General features: G+C 41.1%; 1 protein-coding gene and 1 long non-coding RNA gene across 5 annotated transcripts in view; one reads left to right on the top strand and one right to left on the bottom strand.

Annotated features, from left to right (window-relative positions):
• TTN (titin) overlaps nucleotides 1-22,371 on the top strand; it is a 272,326-nt gene extending 249,955 nt beyond the window's left edge. For all 4 annotated transcript variants that reach the window (XM_025405605.1, XM_025405603.1, XM_025405604.1 and 1 more), the window contains 24 exons: nucleotides 94-396; nucleotides 494-799; nucleotides 897-1,187; nucleotides 1,283-1,579; nucleotides 1,703-2,008; nucleotides 3,899-4,204; nucleotides 4,290-4,571; nucleotides 4,743-5,336; nucleotides 5,453-5,740; nucleotides 5,842-6,141; nucleotides 6,793-7,095; nucleotides 7,994-8,296; nucleotides 8,398-8,982; nucleotides 9,113-9,418; nucleotides 9,525-9,824; nucleotides 10,450-11,025; nucleotides 11,124-11,429; nucleotides 11,792-12,385; nucleotides 12,510-18,118; nucleotides 18,243-18,399; nucleotides 19,136-19,827; nucleotides 19,929-20,082; nucleotides 20,609-20,911; nucleotides 21,046-22,371. In XM_025405605.1, coding sequence (XP_025261390.1) covers nucleotides 94-396; nucleotides 494-799; nucleotides 897-1,187; nucleotides 1,283-1,579; nucleotides 1,703-2,008; nucleotides 3,899-4,204; nucleotides 4,290-4,571; nucleotides 4,743-5,336; nucleotides 5,453-5,740; nucleotides 5,842-6,141; nucleotides 6,793-7,095; nucleotides 7,994-8,296; nucleotides 8,398-8,982; nucleotides 9,113-9,418; nucleotides 9,525-9,824; nucleotides 10,450-11,025; nucleotides 11,124-11,429; nucleotides 11,792-12,385; nucleotides 12,510-18,118; nucleotides 18,243-18,399; nucleotides 19,136-19,827; nucleotides 19,929-20,082; nucleotides 20,609-20,911; nucleotides 21,046-21,344 — 13,760 coding nt within the window. In that variant the 3' untranslated portion in view covers nucleotides 21,345-22,371. The remainder of the gene's footprint in view (nucleotides 1-93; nucleotides 397-493; nucleotides 800-896; nucleotides 1,188-1,282; nucleotides 1,580-1,702; nucleotides 2,009-3,898; nucleotides 4,205-4,289; nucleotides 4,572-4,742; nucleotides 5,337-5,452; nucleotides 5,741-5,841; nucleotides 6,142-6,792; nucleotides 7,096-7,993; nucleotides 8,297-8,397; nucleotides 8,983-9,112; nucleotides 9,419-9,524; nucleotides 9,825-10,449; nucleotides 11,026-11,123; nucleotides 11,430-11,791; nucleotides 12,386-12,509; nucleotides 18,119-18,242; nucleotides 18,400-19,135; nucleotides 19,828-19,928; nucleotides 20,083-20,608; nucleotides 20,912-21,045) is intronic.
• LOC112636740 lies at nucleotides 8,534-24,376 on the bottom strand. The gene is made up of 4 exons (XR_003122233.1): nucleotides 23,994-24,376; nucleotides 12,531-12,627; nucleotides 10,676-10,763; nucleotides 8,534-9,666 (listed from the first exon to the last, which is right to left on the bottom strand). It is a non-coding gene; the product is annotated as an uncharacterized LOC112636740 (long non-coding RNA).
• Between the last annotated feature and the right edge of the window lie 1,701 nt (nucleotides 24,377-26,077).

The following is a 26,077-nucleotide window of genomic DNA, read 5'->3' as shown; positions in this document are numbered from 1 at the left end:
AATAAAAATCCTATTTCAAAGTCTCTGTTATTAAATGTTTCCCCTGAGTTTTATAAAATTGTATTCATACTTAATACCTTTGTTTATATTTAGTCCCACCAAGTGCTCCTACCAGACCTGAGGTCTATCATGTATCTGCCAATGCCATGTCTATTCGTTGGGAAGAACCCTACCATGATGGTGGCAGTAAAATCGTTGGCTACTGGGTTGAGAAGAAAGAACGTAACACAATTCTTTGGGTGAAAGAAAACAAAGTGCCATGCTTAGAGTGCAACTACAAAGTAACTGGTTTAGTAGAAGGACTGGAATATCAGTTCAGAACTTATGCACTCAATGCTGCAGGTGTTAGCAAGGCCAGCGAAGCTTCAAGACCTATAATGGCTCAAAATCCAGTTGGTATGTATCACAATTTAAGGGCATATTTGTTTATTATTACTGATTCTAGTAGAACTCAGAGTGGTATATTTTAACCTTATTTTTGCATCCCTTCTAGATGCACCAGGCAGACCAGAGGTGACAGATGTCACAAGATCAACAGTATCACTGATTTGGTCTGCCCCAGTGTATGATGGAGGCAGCAAGGTTGTGGGCTACATCATAGAGCGTAAGCCAGTCAGTGAGGTAGGAGATGGTCGCTGGCTGAAGTGCAACTATACCATTGTATCTGACAATTTCTTCACCGTGACTGCTCTCAGTGAAGGAGACACTTATGAGTTCCGTGTGTTAGCCAAGAATGCAGCAGGCGTAATTAGCAAAGGGTCTGAATCTACAGGTCCTGTCACTTGCCGAGATGAATACGGTAGGAAATAGTCAACATTCTCCTTTTTAAAATTATCACAATTTATGTGAAAATAAACTCTCAGATATTCATTCCTATCTGTTTTGCCTACTGACAGCTCCACCCAAAGCCGAACTGGATGCCCGATTACAGGGTGATCTGGTTACCATCAGAGCAGGTTCTGATCTTGTTCTGGATGCTGCAGTTGGTGGCAAACCTGAACCCAAAATTATCTGGACCAAAGGAGACAAGGAGCTAGATCTCTGTGAAAAAGTCTCTTTGCAGTATACTGGCAAACGAGCAACTGCTGTGATCAAGTTCTGTGACAGGAGTGACACTGGAAAATACACTTTAACAGTGAAAAACGCCAGTGGGACCAAGGCCGTGTCTGTCATGGTCAAAGTGCTTGGTAAGCATGTCAAATGTTCTCACATTTATATAGCATTTTCTAGTGTGGGCAGAAAGAATGATCTTCATCATGGCTTGTCATTACACCTGTTTCAGATTCCCCTGGCCCATGTGGAAAGCTCACCGTCAGCAGAGTAACAGAGGAGAAGTGCACTTTAGCCTGGAGCCTTCCTCAGGAAGACGGAGGAGCAGAAATCACTCACTACATTGTGGAAAGACGCGAGACTAGCAGGCTCAACTGGGTGATTGTTGAAGGCGAATGCCCAACCCTATCCTATGTCGTTACCAGGCTCATCAAGAACAATGAGTACATATTCCGAGTGAGGGCAGTAAACAAATATGGCCCTGGTGTGCCTGTTGAATCAGAGCCAATTGTAGCCAGAAACTCATTCAGTGAGTATTAACACTCAAACAATTTGACAGTTGAAATGTAATAGAATCGGGGGAGGAGGGAGAAGGGCAGTCTTATTAATAGTAATTTTGTGCAATTCTAATCATCCTTGTTTTCATAAACAGCTATTCCATCACCACCTGGCATACCTGAAGAAGTTGGGACTGGCAAAGAGCATATCATCATTCAGTGGACAAAACCTGAATCTGATGGTGGCAATGAAATCAGCAACTACCTAGTAGACAAACGTGAGAAGAAGAGCCTGCGCTGGACACGTGTCAACAAAGACTACATCGTGTATGATACCAGGCTGAAGGTGACGAGCCTGATGGAGGGTTGTGATTACCAGTTCCGAGTGACTGCAGTGAATGCAGCTGGTAACAGTGAGCCCAGCGAAGCTTCCAACTTCATCTCATGCAGAGAACCATCATGTGAGCTCCAAGAATCATACATAAATACAATGCTCCTCAAAACTATATGACAGATAATTTTCCAACATACAAATTCTAAGAATTTGTAGAATTTATGAATGGTCTAGAAAAGCATATGCTTATTCACATGATCATAAATATAGCTTAAGTCAGAGAACATTTTAACTACTACATCTGTTAAGTTAGCAATTAGAATTGCTAAAAATTGTTACAGCATTTTCCAATTAATGGAAAAATATTCTACTATCAATATGAAAAGAATCTATTTCATAAATTTTCCTTAGAGAAAAATGCATTGTACCATTGTACTGTAACAACTGAAAAGAAAAATGGCAAAACTCCTTTTAAGAAGAGGTTTAGCAGGAACATACAGTTTCTAGTGGTTTCATAAGTTACTGACAAAATAATTGTCATAAGAGCTTCAAAAGTAAGTGGCAAATCCTTTTACAGAGTCTGAGTCCAATAACTATAAAGGAATAGTCACTGGGACTGAATTGGGGAAGCTGAGATGAAGGGGGCCAGCCCCTCCACACCTGTGGGTATTTCTCATCAGGCGGGACAAGAGACTGAGAAAAGAAATAAGACACAGAGACAAATTATAGAGAAAGAAAAGTGGGTCCAGGTGACCAGCACTCAGCATACGGAGGACCTGCACCGGCACCGGTCTCTGAGTTCCCTCAGTTTTTATTGATTATTATTTTTCACTATCTAAGCAAGAGGAATGCGGTAGGAGAGCAGGGTGGTAATAACGAGAAGGTCAGCAAAAAAACATGTGAGCAAAAGAATCTATGTCATAATTAAGTTCAAGGGGAGGTACTATGCCTGGATGTGCACGTAGGTCCGATTTGTTTTTCTCCGCCCAAACATCTCAGTGGAGTAAAGAATAACAAAGCAGCACTGCTGCCAACATGTCTCGCCTCCCGCTATAGGGTGGTTTTTCTCCTATCTCAGAAGCGAACAAATGTACAACCGGCTTTTATACCGAGACATTCGGTTCCCAGGGGCAAGCAGGAGACAGTGGCTTCCTCTATCTCAACTGCAAGAGGCCTTCCTCTTTTACTAATCCTCCTCAGCACAGACCCTTCACGGGTGTTGGACTGGGGGATGGTCAAGTCTTTCCCATCCCACGAGGCCATATTTCAGACTATCACATGGGGAGAAACCTTGGACAATACCCGGCTTTCCAGGGCAGAGGTCCCTGCCGCTTTCCACAATGCATTGTGCCCCTGGTTTATCAAGACTGGAGAATGGCGATGACTTTTACCAAGCATACTGCCTGTAAACATTTTGTTAACAAGGCACATCCTGCACAGCCCTAGATCCCTTTAACCTTGATTCCATACAACCCTTGTTTCTGTGAGCTCAAGGTTGGGGCAAAGTTACAGATTAACAGAATCTCAGGGCAAAGCAATTGTTCAGAATACAGGTCAAAATGGGGTTTCTTATGTCTTCCCTTTATACATAGACACAGTAACAATCTGATCTCCCTTTTCCCTACATTGAGGAAACCAATTCCTGTATTCATTAGAAATGTATTGGTGGCAAGTGATACTAACCCAGTGAAAGATAAGCAACTAAAGAAAAGTCCCTAAGAATGGGTACTTTAAGTAATGAGCTTAGCTAACGGAGAATACACAGTGAAGCTAGTCAAAGCAGTGGGGAAGAAATATCCACTTTCCTAAAGCAATTTAATTATTAAGATAATAATATTAAATTATAATGTGGCATGCAGTGCTGTCCTACAATATCAGGAGCCTAGTTAATAAAGATTATTTTGGCGAGTGTGGACAAAGAGCAATAATGCCTTTGTGAGTCTTGAAAACAAAAAATACAAATCTCAACATTTCCTTATTTGCCTAATATCTGCATCTCACTTTTTAAATTCCATAGATACCCCTGGACCACCTTCTGCTCCAAGAGTTGTGGATACCACCAAACACAGCATTAGTTTGGCATGGACCAAACCCATGTACGATGGTGGTGCTGACATCACAGGATATGTTCTGGAAATGCAAGAGAAGGACACTGATCAGTGGTACCGAGTGCATACCAAAGCCACAATAAGAAATACTGAATTCACTGTGCCAGATCTTAAAATGGGTCAGAAATATTCCTTCAGAGTTGCTGCCGTGAACGTGAAGGGTATGAGCGAATACAGTGAATCGATTGCTGAAATTGAGCCCGTGGAAAGAATAGGTATATATCACAGAAACTTTTAGGTGAATTATTTTCTTCTCACACCTGTCCATGAATTAATTAAATTTTGTCATTAAATTTCCAGAAATACCAGATCTCGAGCTTGCAGATGATCTAAAGAAGACTGTGACCATCAGGGCTGGGGCCTCCTTGCGCTTGATGGTGTCTGTATCTGGAAGACCACCTCCTGTCATCACGTGGAGCAAGCAGGGCATTGACCTTGCAAGTCGGGCAATTATTGACACCACTGAGAGCTACTCATTGCTAATAGTGGACAAAGTTAATCGGTATGATGCTGGAAAATACACAATTGAAGCTGAAAACCAATCTGGCAAGAAATCAGCAACAGTCCTCGTTAAAGTCTATGGTAAGCATTTTACTTAAAATTGGCTATACAATGAGTAGATCCTCTAAAACAACATAGCTTGACCTATGATTGATCACCTCTCTAGAGAGGAACTATGTTGATTATATTTCCCCAAGGAAAAAAAAGCTATCAGGCAAATAGGAAATATTAATCTTTCATTCTGTTTTTCAGATACTCCTGGTCCCTGTCCTTCAGTGAAAGTTAAGGAAGTATCAAGAGATTCTGTGACTATAACTTGGGAAATTCCCACGATTGATGGTGGAGCTCCAGTCAACAATTACATCGTTGAGAAGCGTGAAGCTGCCATGAGAGCATTCAAAACAGTAACTACCAAATGCAGCAAGACACTTTACAGAATTTCTGGACTTGTAGAAGGAACCATGTACTACTTCAGAGTGCTGCCAGAAAATATTTATGGCATTGGAGAACCCTGTGAAACATCTGATGCAGTACTGGTCTCAGAAGTGCCTTTGGTGCCTACAAAGCTAGAAGTGGTCGATGTCACCAAATCCACTGTTACCCTTGCCTGGGAAAAACCACTCTATGATGGCGGTAGCCGACTCACTGGATATGTTCTCGAGGCCTGCAAAGCTGGCACAGAGAGATGGATGAAGGTTGTCACCTTAAAACCCACAGTCCTAGAGCACACTGTGACTTCCTTAAATGAAGGTGAACAATACTTATTTAGAGTGAGGGCACAAAATGAGAAAGGTGTGTCAGAAGCAAGAGAGATTGTCACAGCCGTGACTGTACAAGACCTCAGAGGTATGTACCAAATAGCCAAATAATAATAATGGTAAAGTAAAATGAAAATTCAGAATTCGTAACAATTTACCATAAAAATAATGCTTCAGAATAAATACCTGATTTCTTTCCCATAGTGTTGCCAACAATCGATCTTTCTACGATGCCTCAGAAGACCATCCATGTCCCAGCTGGCAGACCAGTAGAGCTGGTGATACCTATTGCTGGCCGTCCACCTCCTGCTGCTTCCTGGTTCTTTGCTGGTTCTAAACTGAGAGAATCAGAGCGTGTCACAGTTGAAACTCACACTAAAGTAGCTAAATTAACCATCCGTGAAACCACTATCAGAGATACTGGAGAATACACACTTGAACTGAAGAATGTTACTGGAACTACTTCAGAAACCATTAAAGTTATCATTCTTGGTAAGGATGTGTGACAAAGACACAAGCAAGTTGTTGATGTTCAGTCACCCAATTTTGATTTGAAGTAAAAATTAATTTCTTGTATTTCTTCTCTTTCATAGACAAGCCTGGTCCACCAACAGGACCTATTAGGATTGATGAAATTGATGCTACATCAATTACCATTTCCTGGGAACCACCTGAATTGGACGGTGGTGCTCCATTGAGTGGTTATGTGGTAGAACAACGTGATGCTCATCGTCCAGGATGGCTGCCCGTTTCTGAATCAGTGACTAGGTCCACGTTTAAGTTTACCAGACTCACTGAAGGAAATGAGTATGTGTTCCGTGTGGCTGCAACAAACCGCTTTGGGATTGGCTCTTACTTGCAGTCTGAGGTCATAGAGTGTCGCAGCAGCATCCGTAAGTCCACAGACCCTTCCACCACTCTCTCCACCTCTGATTCTGAATGTTAACAAAAAAGAATTTGTTTTTAATATGCCCTAATATAAATAAAAATAGGTCACAAAATTAACCCTGTGGTCTTTCTAAGGTTTCTAAACCTCCTTTTCTCAGAGGTTTTCAACACACTTAGGCTTGATTTTTTTTTTAAATCTTCACTCTTATGAAAGAGGAGGGAGTTAGGAAGAAAGGAATGGAAGGAAGAAAAGAGAGAAGGGTAGGAGGAAGAGAGGAAAGGAAGGAGGACTGGCAATGTTATAGTGAGAAAAAAATACACAGTCCATACTTAATAAATGTAGAATTGAAGAAAATGAGGAACAGCAAGGAAAGTACAAAATTAAACCTCAGCATCACCCAATATACCCATGTAACAAACCTGCACATGTACCCCTGAACCTAAAACAAAAGTCAAAATTTTTAATAAAAATAATTAATTAAATGATTTAAATTAAAATTTACGAATAGTACAAAAGTGAAACTATTGGAAAAATAGTCACGTGTCTTATATATCTTTTAAAATACCAATCAAAACCTAAGGCACACACAAATATATGAGTCATTGTTTCAATTTATCCATATTGCCATATCCTGTTAACCTCTGTCTTGTCACAGGTATTCCTGGACCCCCAGAAACATTACAGATATTTGATGTTTCCCGTGATGGTATGACACTTACTTGGTACCCACCAGAGGATGACGGTGGCTCCCAAGTGACTGGATACATTGTGGAGCGCAAAGAAGTGAGAGCAGATCGATGGGTCCGTGTAAATAAAGTACCTGTGACAATGACACGGTACCGCTCCACTGGCCTTATTGAAGGCTTAGAATATGAACACCGTGTCACAGCCATTAATGCAAGAGGGTCTGGAAAACCAAGTCGTCCTTCCAAACCCATCGTTGCCATGGATCCAATTGGTAAGTACATTTTGTATCAGTCAAGTTTGAGTTATAATTTATATGTGGGAAAATTCATCTTTTTGAAGTATACAGTTCTATGACTTTTGAAAAATGTACTGTTTTGTAATCACCACCACAATCAAAATGTGGAATATTTTTATTACCCCGTAAAGTTCCCTTGTGTCCATTTGTAATCAGTCCCTTCCCCACCCCAGCTGCTAGCAATTTCTGGCAAATAATTTTTAATATTCTTCTCTGGAGTCAATTTCCATCTCTTTAAGATAAGATTCATAATATATGCTTTCTATCACAATTAACATTTTAAAACAAGTTAATATTTCTGGAAGCACTTTAAAAACTGATGATAAATGTAAGATAATAATAGTGATTAAAAATGAAGCACATTTAAGAGAAAGGAAAGTGAAAAAATGTTAAGTATTTTTAACTGATAAAATGAATAAAATTTTCTTTTTCTTTTTTTTTTTTTTTCTGAGACAGAGTCTCACTCTGTCGCCCAGGCTGGAGTGCAGTGGCATGATCTTGGCTTACTGCAACCTCTGCCTCTCAGGTTCAAGCAATTCTTCTGCCTCAGCCTTCTGAGTAGCTGGGATTACAGATGTCTGCCACCACACATGGCTAATTTTTATATTTTTAGTAGAGACGGGGTTTCACCATGTTGGCCAGGCTGGTCTTGAACTCCTGACCTCAAGTACCTGCCTACCTCGGCCTCCCAAAGTGCTGTGATTATAGGCATGAACCACCACACCCGGCCATGAATAAAATTTTCACAGGACAAAAAAACAGGCTAATGTTAACAGTCCCTGTTTCAACAACCCATTGAATTTGTTAGGTGGCAGAGCTAATTTTCAACTTCGCGGCAACTTTAACCAGTATATTGTCTTATTCTTATTCCCAGCTCCTCCAGGAAAGCCACAAAACCCAAGAGTTACTGATACAACAAGGACATCAGTTTCCCTGGCCTGGAGCGTTCCAGAAGATGAAGGAGGATCTAAAGTCACAGGCTACTTGATTGAAATGCAAAAAGTAGATCAACATGAATGGACCAAGTGTAACACCACTCCAACCAAGATTCGAGAGTATACTCTAACACACCTACCTCAGGGTGCGGAATATAGGTTCCGCATCCTAGCTTGTAATGCTGGTGGACCTGGCGAGCCTGCTGAGGTACCAGGAACAGTCAAAGTCACTGAAATGCTTGGTGAGACATATGATCATTTACTTTCTGCAATAATTGCCATAGACTTATTTCTTACTCCCCCTACCACAAATGCTAAATTGAAACCCTACTCTTTTTTCCAGAATATCCTGATTATGAACTTGATGAAAGATACCAGGAAGGTATCTTTGTAAGGCAAGGTGGAGTCATCAGACTTACCATACCAATCAAAGGAAAACCATTCCCAATATGTAAATGGACCAAGGAAGGCCAGGATATTAGTAAGCGTGCCATGATTGCAACATCTGAAACACACACTGAGCTTGTGATCAAAGAAGCAGACAGGGGTGATTCTGGCACTTACGACCTGGTTCTGGAAAATAAATGTGGCAAGAAGGCTGTCTACATCAAGGTCAGGGTGATAGGAAGTCCCAACAGTCCGGAAGGGCCACTGGAATATGATGACATCCAAGCCCGCTCTGTGAGGGTCAGCTGGAGACCTCCTGCTGATGATGGTGGTGCTGACATCTTAGGTTACATCCTCGAGAGACGAGAAGTGCCTAAAGCCGCCTGGTATACCATTGATTCTAGAGTCCGAGGTACATCTCTGGTGGTAAAAGGCCTTAAAGAGAATGTAGAATACCATTTCCGTGTTTCAGCAGAAAACCAGTTTGGCATAAGCAAGCCCTTGAAATCTGAGGAACCAGTCATACCAAAAACACCACTGAGTAAGTGTCCTTTCAACCACAAAATTATAAACATTATTTCAGCACTTTTCTGTTTTTAAATGAAAATCATCAGCTTATAAGACTTGGGACTGTACTCTAATACATGTGTGCTTTCTACTTATATTTATAGATCCTCCAGAACCTCCAAGCAATCCTCCGGAAGTACTCGATGTAACCAAGAGTTCTGTTAGCTTGTCCTGGTCCCGGCCCAAAGATGATGGTGGTTCTCGAGTCACAGGCTACTACATTGAACGCAAAGAGACATCCACTGACAAGTGGGTCAGACACAACAAGACTCAGATCACTACCACAATGTACACTGTCACAGGGCTTGTTCCCGATGCTGAGTATCAGTTCCGAATCATTGCACAGAATGATGTTGGCCTAAGTGAGACCAGCCCTGCTTCTGAACCAGTTGTTTGCAAAGATCCATTTGGTAAGGAATTCAGAAGAAGGGGTTAAACTAAAGAAGCAAGCCATGTTTGGTCCTTTTATTTCACCAGTAAAGCTGATTCCCTTTTCATTATTTTACAATATTTCAGATAAACCAAGCCAACCAGGAGAACTTGAGATTCTTTCAATATCCAAAGATAGTGTCACTCTACAGTGGGAGAAACCTGAATGTGATGGTGGCAAAGAAATTCTTGGATATTGGGTTGAATATAGACAGTCTGGAGACAGTGCCTGGAAGAAGAGCAGTAAGGAACGTATTAAGGACAAGCAATTCACAATAGGGGGTTTGCTGGAAGCTACTGAATATGAATTCAGGGTTTTTGCTGAGAATGAGACTGGGCTGAGCAGACCTCGAAGGACTGCTATGTCTATAAAGACTAAACTCACATGTAAGTAGCCTTTGGTTCTCTACTTATGATTTACAAACTAAACAAATTAAGGCTAATTCCCCCTCTATACTAAGTAGAACCCTGGAAAGCTTTATTGGAGAGCAAGTGTTTAGAAAGAAAAGCAAGTGCACACACAGGAAATATGATAAGTTCTATAGGAAACCATTCCAAGCACATAACTTCAGCAGGAGATGTTAGATGCAGTGAACTGAGCACTTTCCTTGAGCAATTCCCTCTAATGCAATGGTTTCTTTTTTAAAATATTTCCCAACAAGATTTGAAAGGTCAACAATTGTATGCCACTTCAATGAACCTAAGTAAGGGCAAGAATACTACAGAATTATAGAGAGAATTTATAGTCCCTTAAAAGCCTATACATTATTAATTCCCTTCCAATCATAAAGGGAAAAAGTCATTCTACAGAAAATGTGACAATGTGCTCATTGAATCCCTATTTACCATATGATCCTAAGAAAATCACTTCAAAGAGTTTTTAAGAATTAGGCTAATATGTAAATCATGGTATGTGTTAGTAAATAAGGTAAATTCATTCCTGATGTACAAGGACAAAGGATTACAGATTGAGTAGTAACAATCACTTAATATTATCTTTCATATCGTTCAGCTGGAGAGGCCCCAGGAATACGCAAAGAAATGAAGGATGTTACCACCAAATTGGGTGAAGCTGCTCAACTCTCATGCCAGATTGTTGGAAGGCCTCTTCCTGACATTAAATGGTACAGATTTGGTAAAGAGCTCATACAAAGCCGGAAATACAAAATGTCTTCAGATGGACGCACACACACTCTTACAGTAATGACAGAGGAACAGGAAGATGAAGGTGTTTATACCTGCATAGCCACCAATGAGGTTGGAGAAGTAGAAACCAGTAGTAAGCTTCTCCTGCAAGCAACACCACAGTTCCATCCTGGTTACCCACTGAAAGAGAAGTATTATGGAGCTGTGGGTTCTACACTTCGGCTTCATGTTATGTACATTGGTCGTCCAGTACCTGCCATGACTTGGTTCCATGGTCAGAAACTTTTGCAAAACTCAGAAAACATTACTATTGAAAACACTGAGCACTATACTCATCTTGTCATGAAGAACGTCCAACGTAAGACTCATGCTGGGAAATACAAAGTCCAGCTCAGCAATGTTTTCGGAACAGTTGATGCCATCCTTGATGTGGAAATACAAGGTATTTTATTTTTATTTTCAGTGCTTTTTATTTTTAAAGAAAAAAAAATCTCAAAAACACACTATGAAAATCACTACAATTGTATTTTCCCCCAACAGATAAACCAGACAAACCTACAGGACCAATTGTGATCGAAGCTCTATTGAAGAACTCTGCAGTGATCAGCTGGAAACCACCCGCAGATGATGGAGGCTCCTGGATCACCAACTATGTGGTGGAAAAATGTGAGGCCAAGGAGGGGGCTGAATGGCAATTGGTGTCTTCAGCCATCTCAGTGACAACCTGTAGAATTGTGAACCTCACAGAAAATGCTGGCTATTACTTCCGGGTTTCAGCTCAGAACACTTTCGGCATCAGTGAACCTCTAGAAGTGTCCTCAGTTGTGATCATTAAGAGTCCATTTGGTGAGTACAACCTGATTTCCATATCTTCCTATGGTAAAGTTCCATCTTTGCATGAAATTCTTTTAAACAGAAAGAAATTTTGAAAGGAAATAGCAAAGATTCAGATAAAGTACAAGTGCCTTTACTTTCATTTTAATTGAATGTTTGCATATCTAAAAGGAGAAATATATATCCTAACCCCTTTTTAAAAATACAACTTTGGTTTTTGATACGTCTTAGTATAAAGTAACCAATTTCATTTTTCTGGAATAGCTATTTTTAAATAAAATTTTGGACTCATAACATTCTTTTCTTAAATAAATAAGCTTTAATAAAGCTGCCTGTTTCATCTCATGACTTAAATCTTTTGTTTTTTTTAATAGAAAAGCCAGGTGCTCCTGGCAAACCAACTATTACTGCTGTCACAAAAGATTCTTGTGTTGTGGCTTGGAAGCCACCTGCCAGTGATGGAGGTGCAAAGATTAGAAATTACTACCTTGAGAAGCGCGAGAAGAAGCAGAATAAATGGATTTCTGTGACAACAGAAGAAATTCGAGAAACTGTCTTTTCGGTGAAAAACCTTATTGAAGGTCTTGAATATGAGTTCCGTGTGAAATGTGAAAACCTAGGTGGGGAAAGTGAATGGAGTGAAATATCAGAACCCATCACTCCCAAATCTGATGTTCCAATTCAGGCACCACACTTTAAAGAGGAACTGAGAAATCTAAATGTCAGATATCAGAGCAATGCTACTTTGGTCTGCAAAGTGACTGGTCATCCAAAACCTATCGTGAAATGGTACAGACAAGGCAAAGAAATCATTGCAGATGGATTAAAATATAGGATTCAAGAATTTAAGGGTGGCTATCACCAGCTCATCATTTCAAGTGTCACAGATGATGATGCCACAGTTTACCAAGTCAGAGCTACCAACCAAGGGGGATCTGTGTCTGGCACTGCCTCCTTGGAAGTGGAAGGTAAAAATATATTATCATCAATTTGAGGCTAAATGAGTTATTAACTTGGGGGGTGCAGGTTATTGCACTTAAACAGATATTGTTAGGTGTTGCTAAATTATATTCTTATTTTTTTCTGATACAGTTCCAGCTAAGATACACTTACCTAAAACTCTTGAAGGCATGGGAGCAGTTCATGCTCTCCGAGGTGAAGTGGTCAGCATCAAGATTCCTTTCAGTGGCAAACCAGATCCTGTGATCACCTGGCAGAAAGGACAAGATCTCATTGACAATAATGGCCACTACCAAGTTATTGTCACAAGATCCTTCACATCACTTGTTTTCCCCAATGGGGTAGAGAGAAAAGATGCTGGTTTCTATGTGGTCTGTGCTAAAAACAGATTTGGAATTGATCAGAAGACAGTTGAACTGGATGTGGCTGATGTTCCTGACCCACCCAGAGGAGTCAAAGTTAGTGATGTCTCACGAGATTCTGTCAACTTAACATGGACTGAGCCGGCCTCTGATGGTGGCAGCAAAATCACCAACTACATTGTTGAAAAATGTGCAACTACTGCAGAAAGATGGCTTCGTGTAGGACAAGCCCGAGAAACACGTTATACCGTGATCAACTTATTTGGAAAAACAAGTTACCAGTTCCGGGTAATAGCTGAAAATAAATTTGGTCTGAGCAAGCCTTCTGAGCCTTCAGAACCAACCATAACCAAAGAAGATAAGACCAGAGCTATGAACTATGATGAAGAGGTAGATGAAACCAGGGAAGTCTCCATGACTAAAGCATCTCACTCTTCAACCAAGGAACTCTATGAGAAATATATGATTGCTGAAGATCTTGGGCGTGGTGAGTTTGGAATTGTCCACCGTTGTGTTGAAACATCCTCAAAGAAGACATACATGGCCAAATTTGTTAAAGTCAAAGGGACTGATCAGGTTTTGGTAAAGAAGGAAATTTCCATTCTGAATATTGCTAGGCATAGAAACATCTTATACCTCCATGAATCATTTGAAAGCATGGAAGAATTAGTTATGATCTTTGAGTTTATATCAGGACTTGACATATTTGAGCGCATTAACACAAGTGCTTTTGAACTTAATGAAAGAGAAATTGTAAGTTATGTTCACCAGGTCTGTGAAGCACTTCAGTTCTTACACAGTCATAATATTGGACACTTTGACATTAGACCAGAAAATATCATTTACCAAACCAGAAGAAGCTCTACCATTAAAATAATAGAATTTGGTCAAGCCCGTCAGCTGAAACCAGGGGACAACTTCAGGCTTCTATTCACTGCCCCAGAATACTATGCACCTGAAGTCCACCAGCATGATGTTGTCAGCACAGCCACAGACATGTGGTCACTTGGAACACTGGTATATGTGCTATTGAGTGGTATCAACCCATTCCTGGCTGAAACTAACCAACAGATCATTGAGAATATCATGAATGCTGAATATACTTTCGATGAAGAAGCATTCAAAGAGATTAGCCTTGAAGCCATGGATTTTGTTGACCGGTTGTTAGTGAAAGAGAGAAAATCTCGCATGACAGCATCAGAGGCTCTCCAGCACCCATGGTTGAAGCAGAAGATAGAAAGAGTCAGTACTAAAGTTATCAGAACATTAAAACACCGGCGTTATTACCACACCCTGATCAAGAAAGACCTCAACATGGTTGTGTCAGCAGCCCGGATCTCCTGTGGTGGTGCAATTCGATCTCAGAGGGGAGTGAGTGTTGCTAAAGTTAAAGTAGCATCCATTGAAATTGGCCCAGTTTCTGGGCAGATAATGCATGCAGTTGGTGAAGAAGGAGGACATGTCAAATATGTATGCAAAATTGAAAATTATGATCAGTCTACCCAAGTGACTTGGTACTTCGGCGTCCGACAGCTGGAGAACGGTGAAAAATATGAAATCACCTATGAAGATGGAGTGGCCATCCTCTATGTCAAAGACATTACCAAATTTGATGATGGTACCTACCGATGCAAAGTAGTCAATGACTATGGTGAAGACAGTTCTTATGCAGAGTTATTTGTTAAAGGTGTGAGAGAAGTCTATGATTATTACTGCCGTAGAACCATGAAGAAAATTAAGCGCAGAACAGATACAATGAGACTCCTGGAAAGGCCACCAGAATTTACCCTGCCTCTCTATAATAAGACAGCTTATGTAGGTGAAAATGTCCGGTTTGGAGTAACTATAACTGTCCACCCAGAGCCTCGTGTAACATGGTATAAATCAGGTCAGAAAATCAAACCAGGTGACGATGACAAGAAGTACACATTTGAGTCAGACAAGGGTCTTTACCAATTAACAATCAACAGTGTCACTACAGATGATGACGCTGAATATACTGTTGTGGCAAGGAACAAATACGGTGAAGACAGCTGTAAAGCAAAGCTGACGGTAACCCTACACCCACCTCCATCAGACAGTACCTTAAGACCCATGTTCAAAAGGTTACTGGCAAATGCAGAATGCCAAGAAGGCCAAAGTGTCTGCTTTGAGATCAGAGTGTCTGGCATCCCCCCACCAACATTAAAATGGGAGAAAGATGGTCAGCCACTGTCCCTTGGACCTAACATTGAAATTATCCATGAAGGCTTGGATTATTACGCTCTGCACATCAGGGACACTTTGCCTGAAGACACAGGTTATTATAGAGTCACAGCCACTAACACAGCTGGGTCCACCAGCTGCCAGGCTCACCTACAAGTGGAACGCCTGAGGTACAAGAAACAGGAATTCAAGAGTAGGGAGGAGCATGAGCGACACGTACAAAAACAAATTGACAAAACCCTCAGAATGGCTGAAATTCTTTCTGGAACTGAAAGTGTGCCACTGACACAGGTAGCTAAAGAGGCTCTGAGAGAAGCTTCCATCCTTTACAAACCAGCTGTAAGCACCAAGACTGTAAAAGGGGAATTCAGACTTGAGACAGAAGAAAAGAAAGAGGAGAGAAAACTCCGGATGCCTTATGATGTACCAGAGCCACGCAAGTACAAGCAGACTACCATAGAAGAAGACCAACGCATCAAGCAGTTCGTGCCCATGTCTGACATGAAGTGGTATAAAAAGATACGTGATCAGTATGAAATGCCTGGGAAACTTGACAGAGTTGTACAGAAACGACCCAAGCGCATCCGCCTTTCAAGATGGGAACAGTTCTATGTGATGCCTCTTCCACGCATTACGGATCAATACAGACCTAAATGGCGTATTCCTAAACTGTCCCAAGATGATCTTGAGATAGTGAGACCAGCCCGCCGGCGTACACCTTCTCCTGATTATTACTTTTACTACCGACCTAGAAGACGTTCTCTTGGAGACATCTCTGATGAAGAATTACTCCTCCCCATTGATGACTACTTAGCAATGAAAAGAACAGAGGAAGAGAGGCTGCGTCTTGAAGAAGAGCTTGAATTAGGTTTTTCAGCTTCACCCCCAAGCCGAAGCCCTCCACGCTTTGAGCTTTCTAGCCTACGTTACTCTTCACCACAAGCTCATGTCAAGGTGGAGGAAACAAGAAAAGACTTCAGGTATTCAACCTATCACATCCCAACGAAGGCTGAAGCTAGTACAAGTTATGCAGAACTGAGGGAACGGCATGCCCAGGCTGCGTACAGACAGCCAAAGCAACGGCAAAGAATCATGGCTGAGAAGGAGGATGAAGAGTTGCTTCGCCCAGTTACGACCACCCAGCGTCTCTCAGAATACAAAAGCGAACTTGACTACATGTCAAAGGAGGAAAAGTCTAGAAAGAAATCAAGGCGACAAAGAGAAGTGACAGAAATAACAGAAATTGAGGAAGAATACGAAATCTCAAAACATGCTCAAAGAGAATCATCCTCATCCGCATCTAGACTACTGAGACGACGGCGCTCCCTGTCTCCAACTTATATTGAGTTAATGAGGCCGGTGTCTGAGCTGATCCGGTCACGTCCACAACCGGCTGAGGAATACGAAGATGACACAGAAAGAAGGTCACCTACTCCAGAAAGAACTCGCCCACGATCCCCCAGCCCTGTGTCTAGTGAGAGATCACTCTCGAGATTTGAGAGGTCTGCAAGATTTGATATCTTTTCCAGGTATGAGTCCATGAAAGCTGCTTTAAAAACTCAGAAGACATCAGAAAGGAAGTATGAAGTTTTGAGTCAGCAGCCTTTCACACTGGACCATGCCCCTCGAATCACATTGAGAATGCGCTCACACAGGGTACCATGTGGCCAAAATACACGTTTTATTTTAAATGTTCAGTCTAAGCCAACTGCTGAGGTTAAATGGTACCACAATGGTGTGGAACTCCAAGAAAGCAGTAAGATTCATTACACCAATATGAGTGGAGTTCTGACCCTGGAAATTCTGGACTGTCATATTGATGACAGTGGAACCTACCGTGCTGTGTGCACCAACTACAAGGGCGAAGCTTCTGACTATGCAACATTGGACGTAACAGGAGGGGATTATACCACCTATGCTTCCAGGCGCAGAGATGAAGAGGTCCCCAGATCTGTTTTCCCTGAGCTGACAAGAACAGAGGCGTATGCTGTTTCATCATTTAAGAAAACATCTGAGATGGAAGCTTCGTCTTCTGTCAGGGAAGTGAAATCACAGATGACAGAGACAAGGGAAAGTCTCTCCTCATATGAACACTATGCATCTGCAGAAATGAAAAGTGCTGCATTAGAAGAAAAGTCGCTGGAAGAAAAATCCACAACCAGAAAGATCAAGACAACTTTGGCGGCAAGGATTCTAACAAAGCCACGGTCCATGACTGTCTACGAGGGCGAGTCTGCAAGGTTTTCTTGTGACACCGATGGTGAGCCGGTACCAACTGTGACCTGGCTGCGTAAAGGACAAGTGCTAAGTACTTCTGCCCGCCACCAAGTGACCACCACAAAGTACAAATCAACCTTTGAGATCTCTTCAGTTCAGGCTTCCGATGATGGCAATTACAGCGTGGTGGTAGAAAACAGTGAAGGGAAACAAGAAGCAGAGTTCACTCTGACTGTTCAAAAGGCCAGGGTAACTGAAAAGGCTGTGACATCACCACCAAGAGTCAAATCCCCAGAGCCTCGGGTGAAATCCCCAGAAGCAGTTAAATCTCCAAAACGAGTGAAATCTCCAGAACCTTCTCACCCCAAAGCCGTACCACCCACAGAGACAAAAACAACATCAACAGAGAAAGTTCAGCACCTCCCAGTCTCTGCCCCACCAAAGATTACTCAGTTCCTGAAAGCAGAAGCTTCTAAAGAGATTGCAAAGCTGACCTGTGTGGTTGAAAGCAGTGTATTAAGTGTAAAAGAGGTCACCTGGTATAAAGATGGCAAGAAACTGAAGGAAAATGGGCATTTCCAGTTTCATTATTCAGCAGATGGTACCTATGAGCTCAAAATCCATAACCTCACTGAATCTGATCAAGGAGAATATGTTTGTGAGATTTCTGGTGAAGGTGGAACATCTAAAACCAACTTCCAATTTATGGGGCAAGCCTTTAAAAGTATCCATGAGAAGGTATCAAAAATATCAGAAACTAAGAAATCAGATCAGAAAACCACTGAGTCAACAGAAACCAGAAAAATTGAACCAAAAGCTCCTGAACCAATTTCCTCAAAACCAGTAATTGTTACTGGGTTGCACGATACAACTGTTTCTTCAGACAGTGTTGCTAAATTTGCAGTTAAGGCTACTGGAGAACCCCGGCCAACTGTCATCTGGACAAAAGATGGAGAGGTAACCAGTTCTTAAATGTCTCTTACTTTTATCTTCCAAAATATTTTATCTTCTAAATTCAGCTCCCCAAAAAACACTTAAAATGAAATCACTTTTTAAAGCGCAAATCATTTGCATTCTACAGGCTATTACACAAGGAGGTAAATATAAACTCTCTGAAGACAAGGGAGGGTTCCTCTTAGAAATTCACAAGACTGATACTTCTGACAGTGGACTTTATACTTGTACGGTAAAAAATTCAGCTGGATCTGTGTCCTCTAGCTGCAAATTAACAATAAAAGGTAGGTTGGCTTTTGTTTTTACCCACATTTTTTCAGAAGATAATATTAGGGAAATATTTTCAAACATCCCCCCTTATATACACATACAAGAAAGTATTAAAATAAAATTATTTTCCTAATTCCAGAATGCAATTTGTACACCAAAGTAGAAACACACATTTGAAGTTAGCATATGCTTTTCTATGAGCATAAAAAGCAGTTATTAAGTACCTTATTATATATGGTATTATATAAGATTATATAGTGTCAGCCCCTGCTCCCAGGAATATTTAAGAATAAAGTCAGTGAATATACAAAATGGCACTGCTTGCCTAAACCTTCACAGTTGCTAATTTTCCAAAGCAGTACAAAGTTAATTAAAGAACTATTTCTGTTTTACCAATTAAAATTAGTTTGCTTTCATTTCAATCTTCTGAAAGATAATTTAATGTTTTGGTTACTCAAAATCTCCCAAATCCACTTATCTCCTAAATCCTTTGACTATTCTTTTCAAGACTTTTTTCCTTAAGTCATAGGAATCATCTTTGGTTCAGTTTAGTTTAAGGACTCATTACACTGATTTCAAAAGTCACACATGACAATTTTCCAAAAGTGTAACTGAGAAAGTATTAGGTATTACCTAGACTGCATGAAGTTGACTTTTTTCTTTGTATGTTTTTCACATGCAGAATCTAGAAGAGTAAAAGGTGGGGGTCTCTTTCTAATTAAGTTTGCCTTACAGAGGTTTCTTTTTTAGCTGTAAAAGATACTGAGGCACAGAAAGTCTCTACACAAAAGACTTCTGAAATTACATCTCAGAAGAAAGCTGTTGTCCAAGAGGAAATTTCCCAAAAAGCCCTAATGTCTGAAGAAATTAAGATGTCAGAGGCAAAATCTCAAGAAAAGTTAGCCCTCAAAGAGGAAGCTTCAAAGGTTTTTATTTCCGAAGAAGTCAAGAAATCAGCAGCAACCTCCCTGGAAAAATCCATTGTCCATGAGGAAATCACTAAAACATCACAGGCATCAGAAGAAATCAGAACTCATGCTGAGATTAAAGCATTTTCTACTCAGATGAGCATAAATGAAGGTCAAAGAGTGGTTTTAAAAGCCAACATTGCTGGTGCCACTGATGTGAAATGGGTACTGAATGGCATAGAGCTTACCAACTCTGAGGAGTACCGATATGGTGTCTCAGGCAGCGATCAGACCCTCACCATCAAGCAAGCTAGTCACAGAGACGAAGGAATCCTCACCTGCATAGGCAAAACCAAGGAAGGAATCGTCAAGTGTCAATATGATTTGATGCTGAGCAAAGAACTCTCAGATGCTCCAGCCTTCATCTCCCAGCCTAGATCTCAAAATATTAATGAAGGACAAAATGTTCTCTTTACTTGTGAAATCAGTGGCGAGCCATCCCCTGAAATCGAATGGTTTAAAAACAACCTGCCAGTAAGTTTAATTATGAATATATTATTGAAGAAAAAACTAAAATACCATGTCTTCCACATCTAAAGAACTTCAACATTTCCTTTCTTTTTCCTTCGTCTTAGATTTCTGTTTCTTCAAATGTCAGCATAAGTCGCTCCAGAAACATATACTCTCTTGAAATCCGAAATGCATCAGTCAGCGACAGTGGAAAGTACACAATTAAGGCCAAAAATTTCCGTGGCCAGTGTTCAGCTACAGCTTCCTTAACGGTCCTTCGTAAGTATCTCCTCACCATTCTTCCTTACATGCTTAAGGCCTTTAGATGTTTTTTTTTGCCTCTCTTTCAAGCACAGAAAACTCTAAGAAGCCTTATTAAATTCCATGTGAAAGAGGGACAGCCATCCGATGTGAATTCATTCTTGCAGTCAAACTTTCTTTATAGTTACACAGAAACTTGGATAGATTACATTTCAAAGTAAAGCTACCAACTGCCCTGTAACATTTATTTTCAGGACACACAATATGTCAATTACTTTCTATATGACTAATCATTTTTTTCCTGGTGATTCCTAGCACCTGCATGTAATGTAATGATAGAAATATAAGGATTCATGTTTTGGAGACATTGAGCTAGCTCTTGACAAATGTATGTATATATGTATTTGCTTATGCTTCAACAGCAAATTGTTTGGGTTATGCTGCTGTGCGTGTGTTGAAGTTTCCATTTCTGTAAGTCAGCGTCATATGTCACCAATTAACCAGATGTCATTGATGTTCACTGTGTATCTGCTATGCTCCACAGCTCTAGTTGAAGAACCTTCCAGAGAGGTAGTATTGAGAACAAGTGGTGACACAAGCTTGCAAGGAAGCTTCTCGTCTCAGTCAGTCCAAATGTCTGCCTCCAAGCAGGAGGCCTCCTTCAGCAGTTTCAGCAGCAGCAGTGCTAGCAGCATGACTGAGATGAAATTTGCAAGCATGTCTGCCCAAAGCATGTCCTCCATGCAAGAGTCCTTTGTAGAAATGAGTTCCAGCAGCTTTATGGGAAAATCTAGTATGACACAACTGGAAAGTTCAACTAGTAAAATGCTTAAAGCAGGCATAAGAGGTGAGCAATAAAATTACCGGTAGAGGTAGACAAGCCAAGTAACATGGTGTAGTCTTTAGTACACACAATTCAGTAGAAAGCAAATCTTTATTTTTTTCAGTGATTCTGACTTTTTTTGTCATTGTTCCATAAAGGAATTCCGCCTAAAATTGAAGCTCTTCCATCTGATATCAGCATTGATGAAGGCAAAGTTCTAACAGTAGCCTGTGCTTTCACGGGTGAGCCTACCCCAGAAGTAACATGGTCCTGTGGTGGAAGAAAAATTCACAATCAAGAACAACAGGGGAGGTTCCACATTGAAAACACAGATGACCTGACAACGCTGATCATCATGGACGTACAGAAACAAGATGGTGGACTTTATACCCTGAGTTTAGGGAATGAATTTGGATCTGACTCTGCCACTGTGAATATACATATTCGATCCATTTAAGAGGGCCTGTGCCCTTATACTCTACACTCATTCTTAACTTTCTGCAAATGTTTCACATGGACTAATCTTTCTGATCTGTAAATATTTAAAGGAAAAAAAAGTAGTTTTGTATCAACCTAAATGAGTCAAAGTTCAAAAATATTCATTTCAATCTTTTCATAATTGTTGACCTAAGAATATTATACATTTGCTAATGACATGTACATACTGTATATAGCCGGATTAACGGTTATAAAGTTTTGTACCATTTATTTTATGACATTTTACAATGTAACTTTTGAAACTAACTGTTGGTAGGAGAAAGTTTCTTATGGAACGAATACCCTGCTCAACATTTAATCAATCTTTGTGCCTCAACATACTGTTGATGTCTAAGTATGCCTCAGTGGGTTGAGAAATTCCCCACTGAAGATGTCCTGTCCACCTAAAAGAGAATGATGCTGTGCACATCACTTGATATGTGCACCAATACCTATTGAATCAGAAATGTAAGGCATTGGTGATGTTTGCATTTACCCTCCTGTAAGCAACACTTTAATGTCTTACATTTTCTCTGATGATGTCACACAAAATTATCATGACAAATATTACCAGAGCAAAGTGTAACGGCCAACACTTTGTTCGCTCATTTTACACTGTCTCTGACATAAGGAGTGCCTGAATAGCTTGGAAAAGTAACATCTCCTGGCCATCCCTTCATTTAACCAAGCTATTCAAGTATTCCTATGCCAGAGCAGTGCCAACTCTTGGAGGTCCCAGGGTGCAGCCAATGCCTTTGTGTGGTAGTTCTAAATTTTAATTGCACCTGAAAAACCTGGGCACCTAAGCAATGAGCCACAGCAAAAACTAAAGAACAACAACAAAATAAAGCTGTCGTTAAATTTTAAACAACAATATTACTAATTGCCCAAAATGTCAATTTGATGTAGTTCTTTTCATGCAAGTATAAATTCAATTGTTAGTTATAATTGTTGGACCTCCTTGAGATAGTAACAACAAAATAAAGCAAGCTATCTGCACCTCAAAATGTGTGGCTGGTTGTTTTCTGTGAAATTCTGGGGTGGGGAAGTATGCACCTTCAAGTATCACAAAAACAATCATAGGTAGATAAGGCAACTCAAGTTCAAAACAGCCCATACTATAAGTTCTTTTAAGCAAATGTTTAAATTATCGTGTTAGATGTATTCAGCAATTTTGTTTAAAAAGCCTAGATATAGTTCTCATGGATATATTTATCCCCAAAAATTTATCTTCTAAATATATCAAGAAAAATATTTTTAGGAGAGCTGATTCAACTCGGAATCAGCTGTGATTCAATATCTTTGATGGATTTTGACCATCTACAATTTCACAATCTTTTGTGCTAAACACCACAGGGAACAATACAAAGATGATTAACACGGTATAGATACAGTCCCTCAAAGAGCATAGTGAACGGAAAAGGACAATTTCAGGGAAAATGATCAGTTGTGCATCTGAGTCCATATTGGCTACTGCAGCTCCAAATCGAGACAAAACAAATAAAGGACCTCAGAACTAAAGAACTATTTTATTACCGGCCGCGCGCGGTGGCTCAAACCTGTAATCCCAGCACTTTCGGAGGCCGAGACGGGCGGATCACGAGGTCAGGAGATCGAGACCATCCTGGCTGACACGGTGAAACCCCGTCTCTACTATAAAATACAAAAAACTAGCCGGGCGAGGTGGCGGGCGCCTGTAGTCCCAGCTACTCGGGAGGCTGAGGCAGGAGAATGGCATGAACCCGGGAGGCGGAGCTTGCAGTGAGCTGAGATCCGGCCACTGCACTCCAGCCTGGGCGGCAGAGCGAGACTCCGTCTCAAAAAAAAAAAGAACTATTTTATTACCAAGTCTAGATCAGTTGTTTTAAAAGCATGGTAGAATGACAGTATATGCAAGATTGACACTATTTTAAATAGTATCATTCTACTACGCTTTTTAAACAACTGATCTAGACTTGGTAATAAAATAATGCGAAAAATATCTGTATTTGTCCACTTCAATTTGCTAACCATAAGCCTATGATGTTATTTGCCTAAATTGACCGCCTTAATGTAAGTATAGGTGACCAAAGTTGAAGCAAATGTACTGTCAGTTTTCATTCTCCAGAGGAAGATCCTGGATCTTCACCAATTTATTCAGCAAGTTTTCTGTCTGAAGTCAGATTCCCTAAAAGCGGAGCCTGAGACGGGGATTCTTGTCTCAGTAGTTCTTTGAGGGATTATTACTCTCAGGGAAAAAGGGAATGGGGCAACCAGCAGATAGGGCAGAGGAAGAAAGCTCAGCAAGAATGGGGCCTCGGCAAAAGCCTCAGCCAGATCTAACAGGGAGCATCAATTATACCACAGAGTTGGTACCATCTAGGAGCAAGGGAGCTGACATTTTGTACTCCCTTACCAACCAGTCAATGGCTACAGGCTATAAGCTGAGGGGCTGAGGAGGCATGGAAGAGGGAAATAACCTTCCCAAGTGAAGAGGGGTGCCTGTTGGCCAGGTCAATTCTCCACGGACTAGGGCAGCCAAACAGTGAACAATCAAGAAATCGATGGAGGAATACACATTCCCTCGATATCTGAGTGATGCCAACATAAACCACTACATCATCTTACAATGTTAAATGCCTATTCTTACCTTAATATGAGAGGCAGGACTGGCTAGGTGATGCCTAAGGATGATTCCCAGCCTTGATATGCTAGTATTCTTACATATCCTATCCGTGGCTGATACAGTCTGTGCTGATGAAAATTCCAAAACCGAGGACGGGATTTCGCACTTGCTGCAGTTGCGGCTCGCAGGCGCTGAGATCCAATTTGGGCCTGGGAGAGTGGGGAGGGAGAGCAATCTGCCCAGTGAAGGACAGCTGCGCTAAAGGCAAGGTTTTATTTCTGTTTATCCCTTAGCGAAAGCCCACTGCGCTCCAACAGAACGGCCAGAAGCCCCTTTCCTGGCTTACCGGGCAGCCTCTTTCCCCTAATTCCTCCAAAAACAGCGTTACTCCGAAGACGCGGGGGGAGGGTCTTCCTGCTCTATACCCCACCTTCCGCAACGCCAGGAGTGGTTCCTCAGCATCATGGCGTCATTTCCGAGTCAGATCCGCTCTTCTCTCCCCATGTCAACAGAGGGCGACAGGGAGCACCAAGCCAATGCGTGCTTTTTGGTTCCAATCTACCCCCTCCACAAAACGCATGGGCAAGCTTCACGGTCATCCTGCCCCTTTTTCTTAAATCCTTCACGTCTGTTTTATAAACCCCACACCTGGCTACATGATCAGCCGAATAATGTTGCAATTACACATCTGCATTCAAAACCCGCTCAAATCTAAGACCTGCTGTTTACTAACTTACTTCACCTGGGGCAGATTACCGAACTTCGTTCTTTGACATTCTCGTCCATAAAATGAGAATAACAGCAGCAACCTCACAGTATTCTGAGGATTAGACAAGTTACTACATGTAAAACTCAGAACAGTGCTTAGCAGAGCACCCAATAAATACCAGCAATCATTCTGTTAGGGACCACTGTAAAGAATATTGAAGCTAGGGACTAGAGAGGCAGCATTTTAGAGGGGACCTAGCCTAGGTCTCACTGGTACTCATTAGATGTACAGCAGGCCACCTTCATTCTTGGGGAACCTATCCCAAGATCCCCCAGTGGAATCCTGAAACTGGATTATACTGAATCCTACATATACTATGATTTTTCTTACACATACATACTGATATGGTTTGGCTGTGTTCCCACCCAAATCTCATCTTGAATGGTAGCTCCCATAATTCCCACCTTGTGAGAGGGACCCAGTAGGAGATAATTGAATCATGGGAGCGGTTTCCCCCATACTGTTATCATGGTAGTGAATAAGTCTCACGAGATCTGATGGTTTTGTAAGGGGAAACCCCTTTTGCTTGGTTCTCATTTCTCTCTTCCCTGACACTATGTAAGATGTGACTTGCTCCTCCTTGCCTTTGCCGTGATTGAGAGGCCTCCCCAGCTACCTGGAACTGTAAGTCAATTAAACCTCTTTCCTTTATAAACGACCCAGTCTCAGGTACGTCTTTATCAGCAGCGTGAAAATGGACTAATACACATACCTATGAAAGTTTAATTTATAAATTAGGCAAATTAGGCACAGTAAGAGATTAACAACAATAATAGAACAATGTACTATAATAAAAGTTATATGAATGTGATCTCTCTGTGTCTAAATATCTTATTGTACTGTACTGCAGGTAACACAAAACAGCAGAAAGTGAAACCACAGATTAGAGGGGACTAGTGTATTCGTTATCTAGCACTGCTGGAATAAAGTACAACAAACAGAGTGGCAGACACAACAGAAATGTATTGTCTCGCAGCTCTGGAGGTTGGAAGTCTAAAATCAAGGTGTTGGCAGGGTTGGTTCCTTCTGAGAACTCTGAGGGAAGACTCTCTCCTAAGCCTCTCTCCTTGTCTGTAGATAGCTACCTTCATGTTCACACGACATTTTCCCTGCATGTCTGTGTCCAAATTTCTCCATTTTGGAATACCAGTCATACTACTGAGGCTCATCCTAGTTACCCCACTTCAACTTAATTATCTCTATAAAGCCTATCACCAAATAAGTTCGCATCCTGAGGTACTTGAGGTTAGGAGTCCAACATCTCTTAGGGAGGGACATAATACACATCTATCACCCTAGATGTGACGGACTTAGAACAGCACCTCTGGAATTTCTGAAA

The sequence above is a fragment of the Theropithecus gelada genome, chromosome 12 (assembly GCF_003255815.1).
Source record: "Theropithecus gelada isolate Dixy chromosome 12, Tgel_1.0, whole genome shotgun sequence".
In the NCBI taxonomy this organism is placed as follows: Eukaryota; Metazoa; Chordata; class Mammalia; order Primates; family Cercopithecidae; genus Theropithecus; species Theropithecus gelada.
This window is presented reverse-complemented; position numbering and strand designations above follow the sequence as displayed.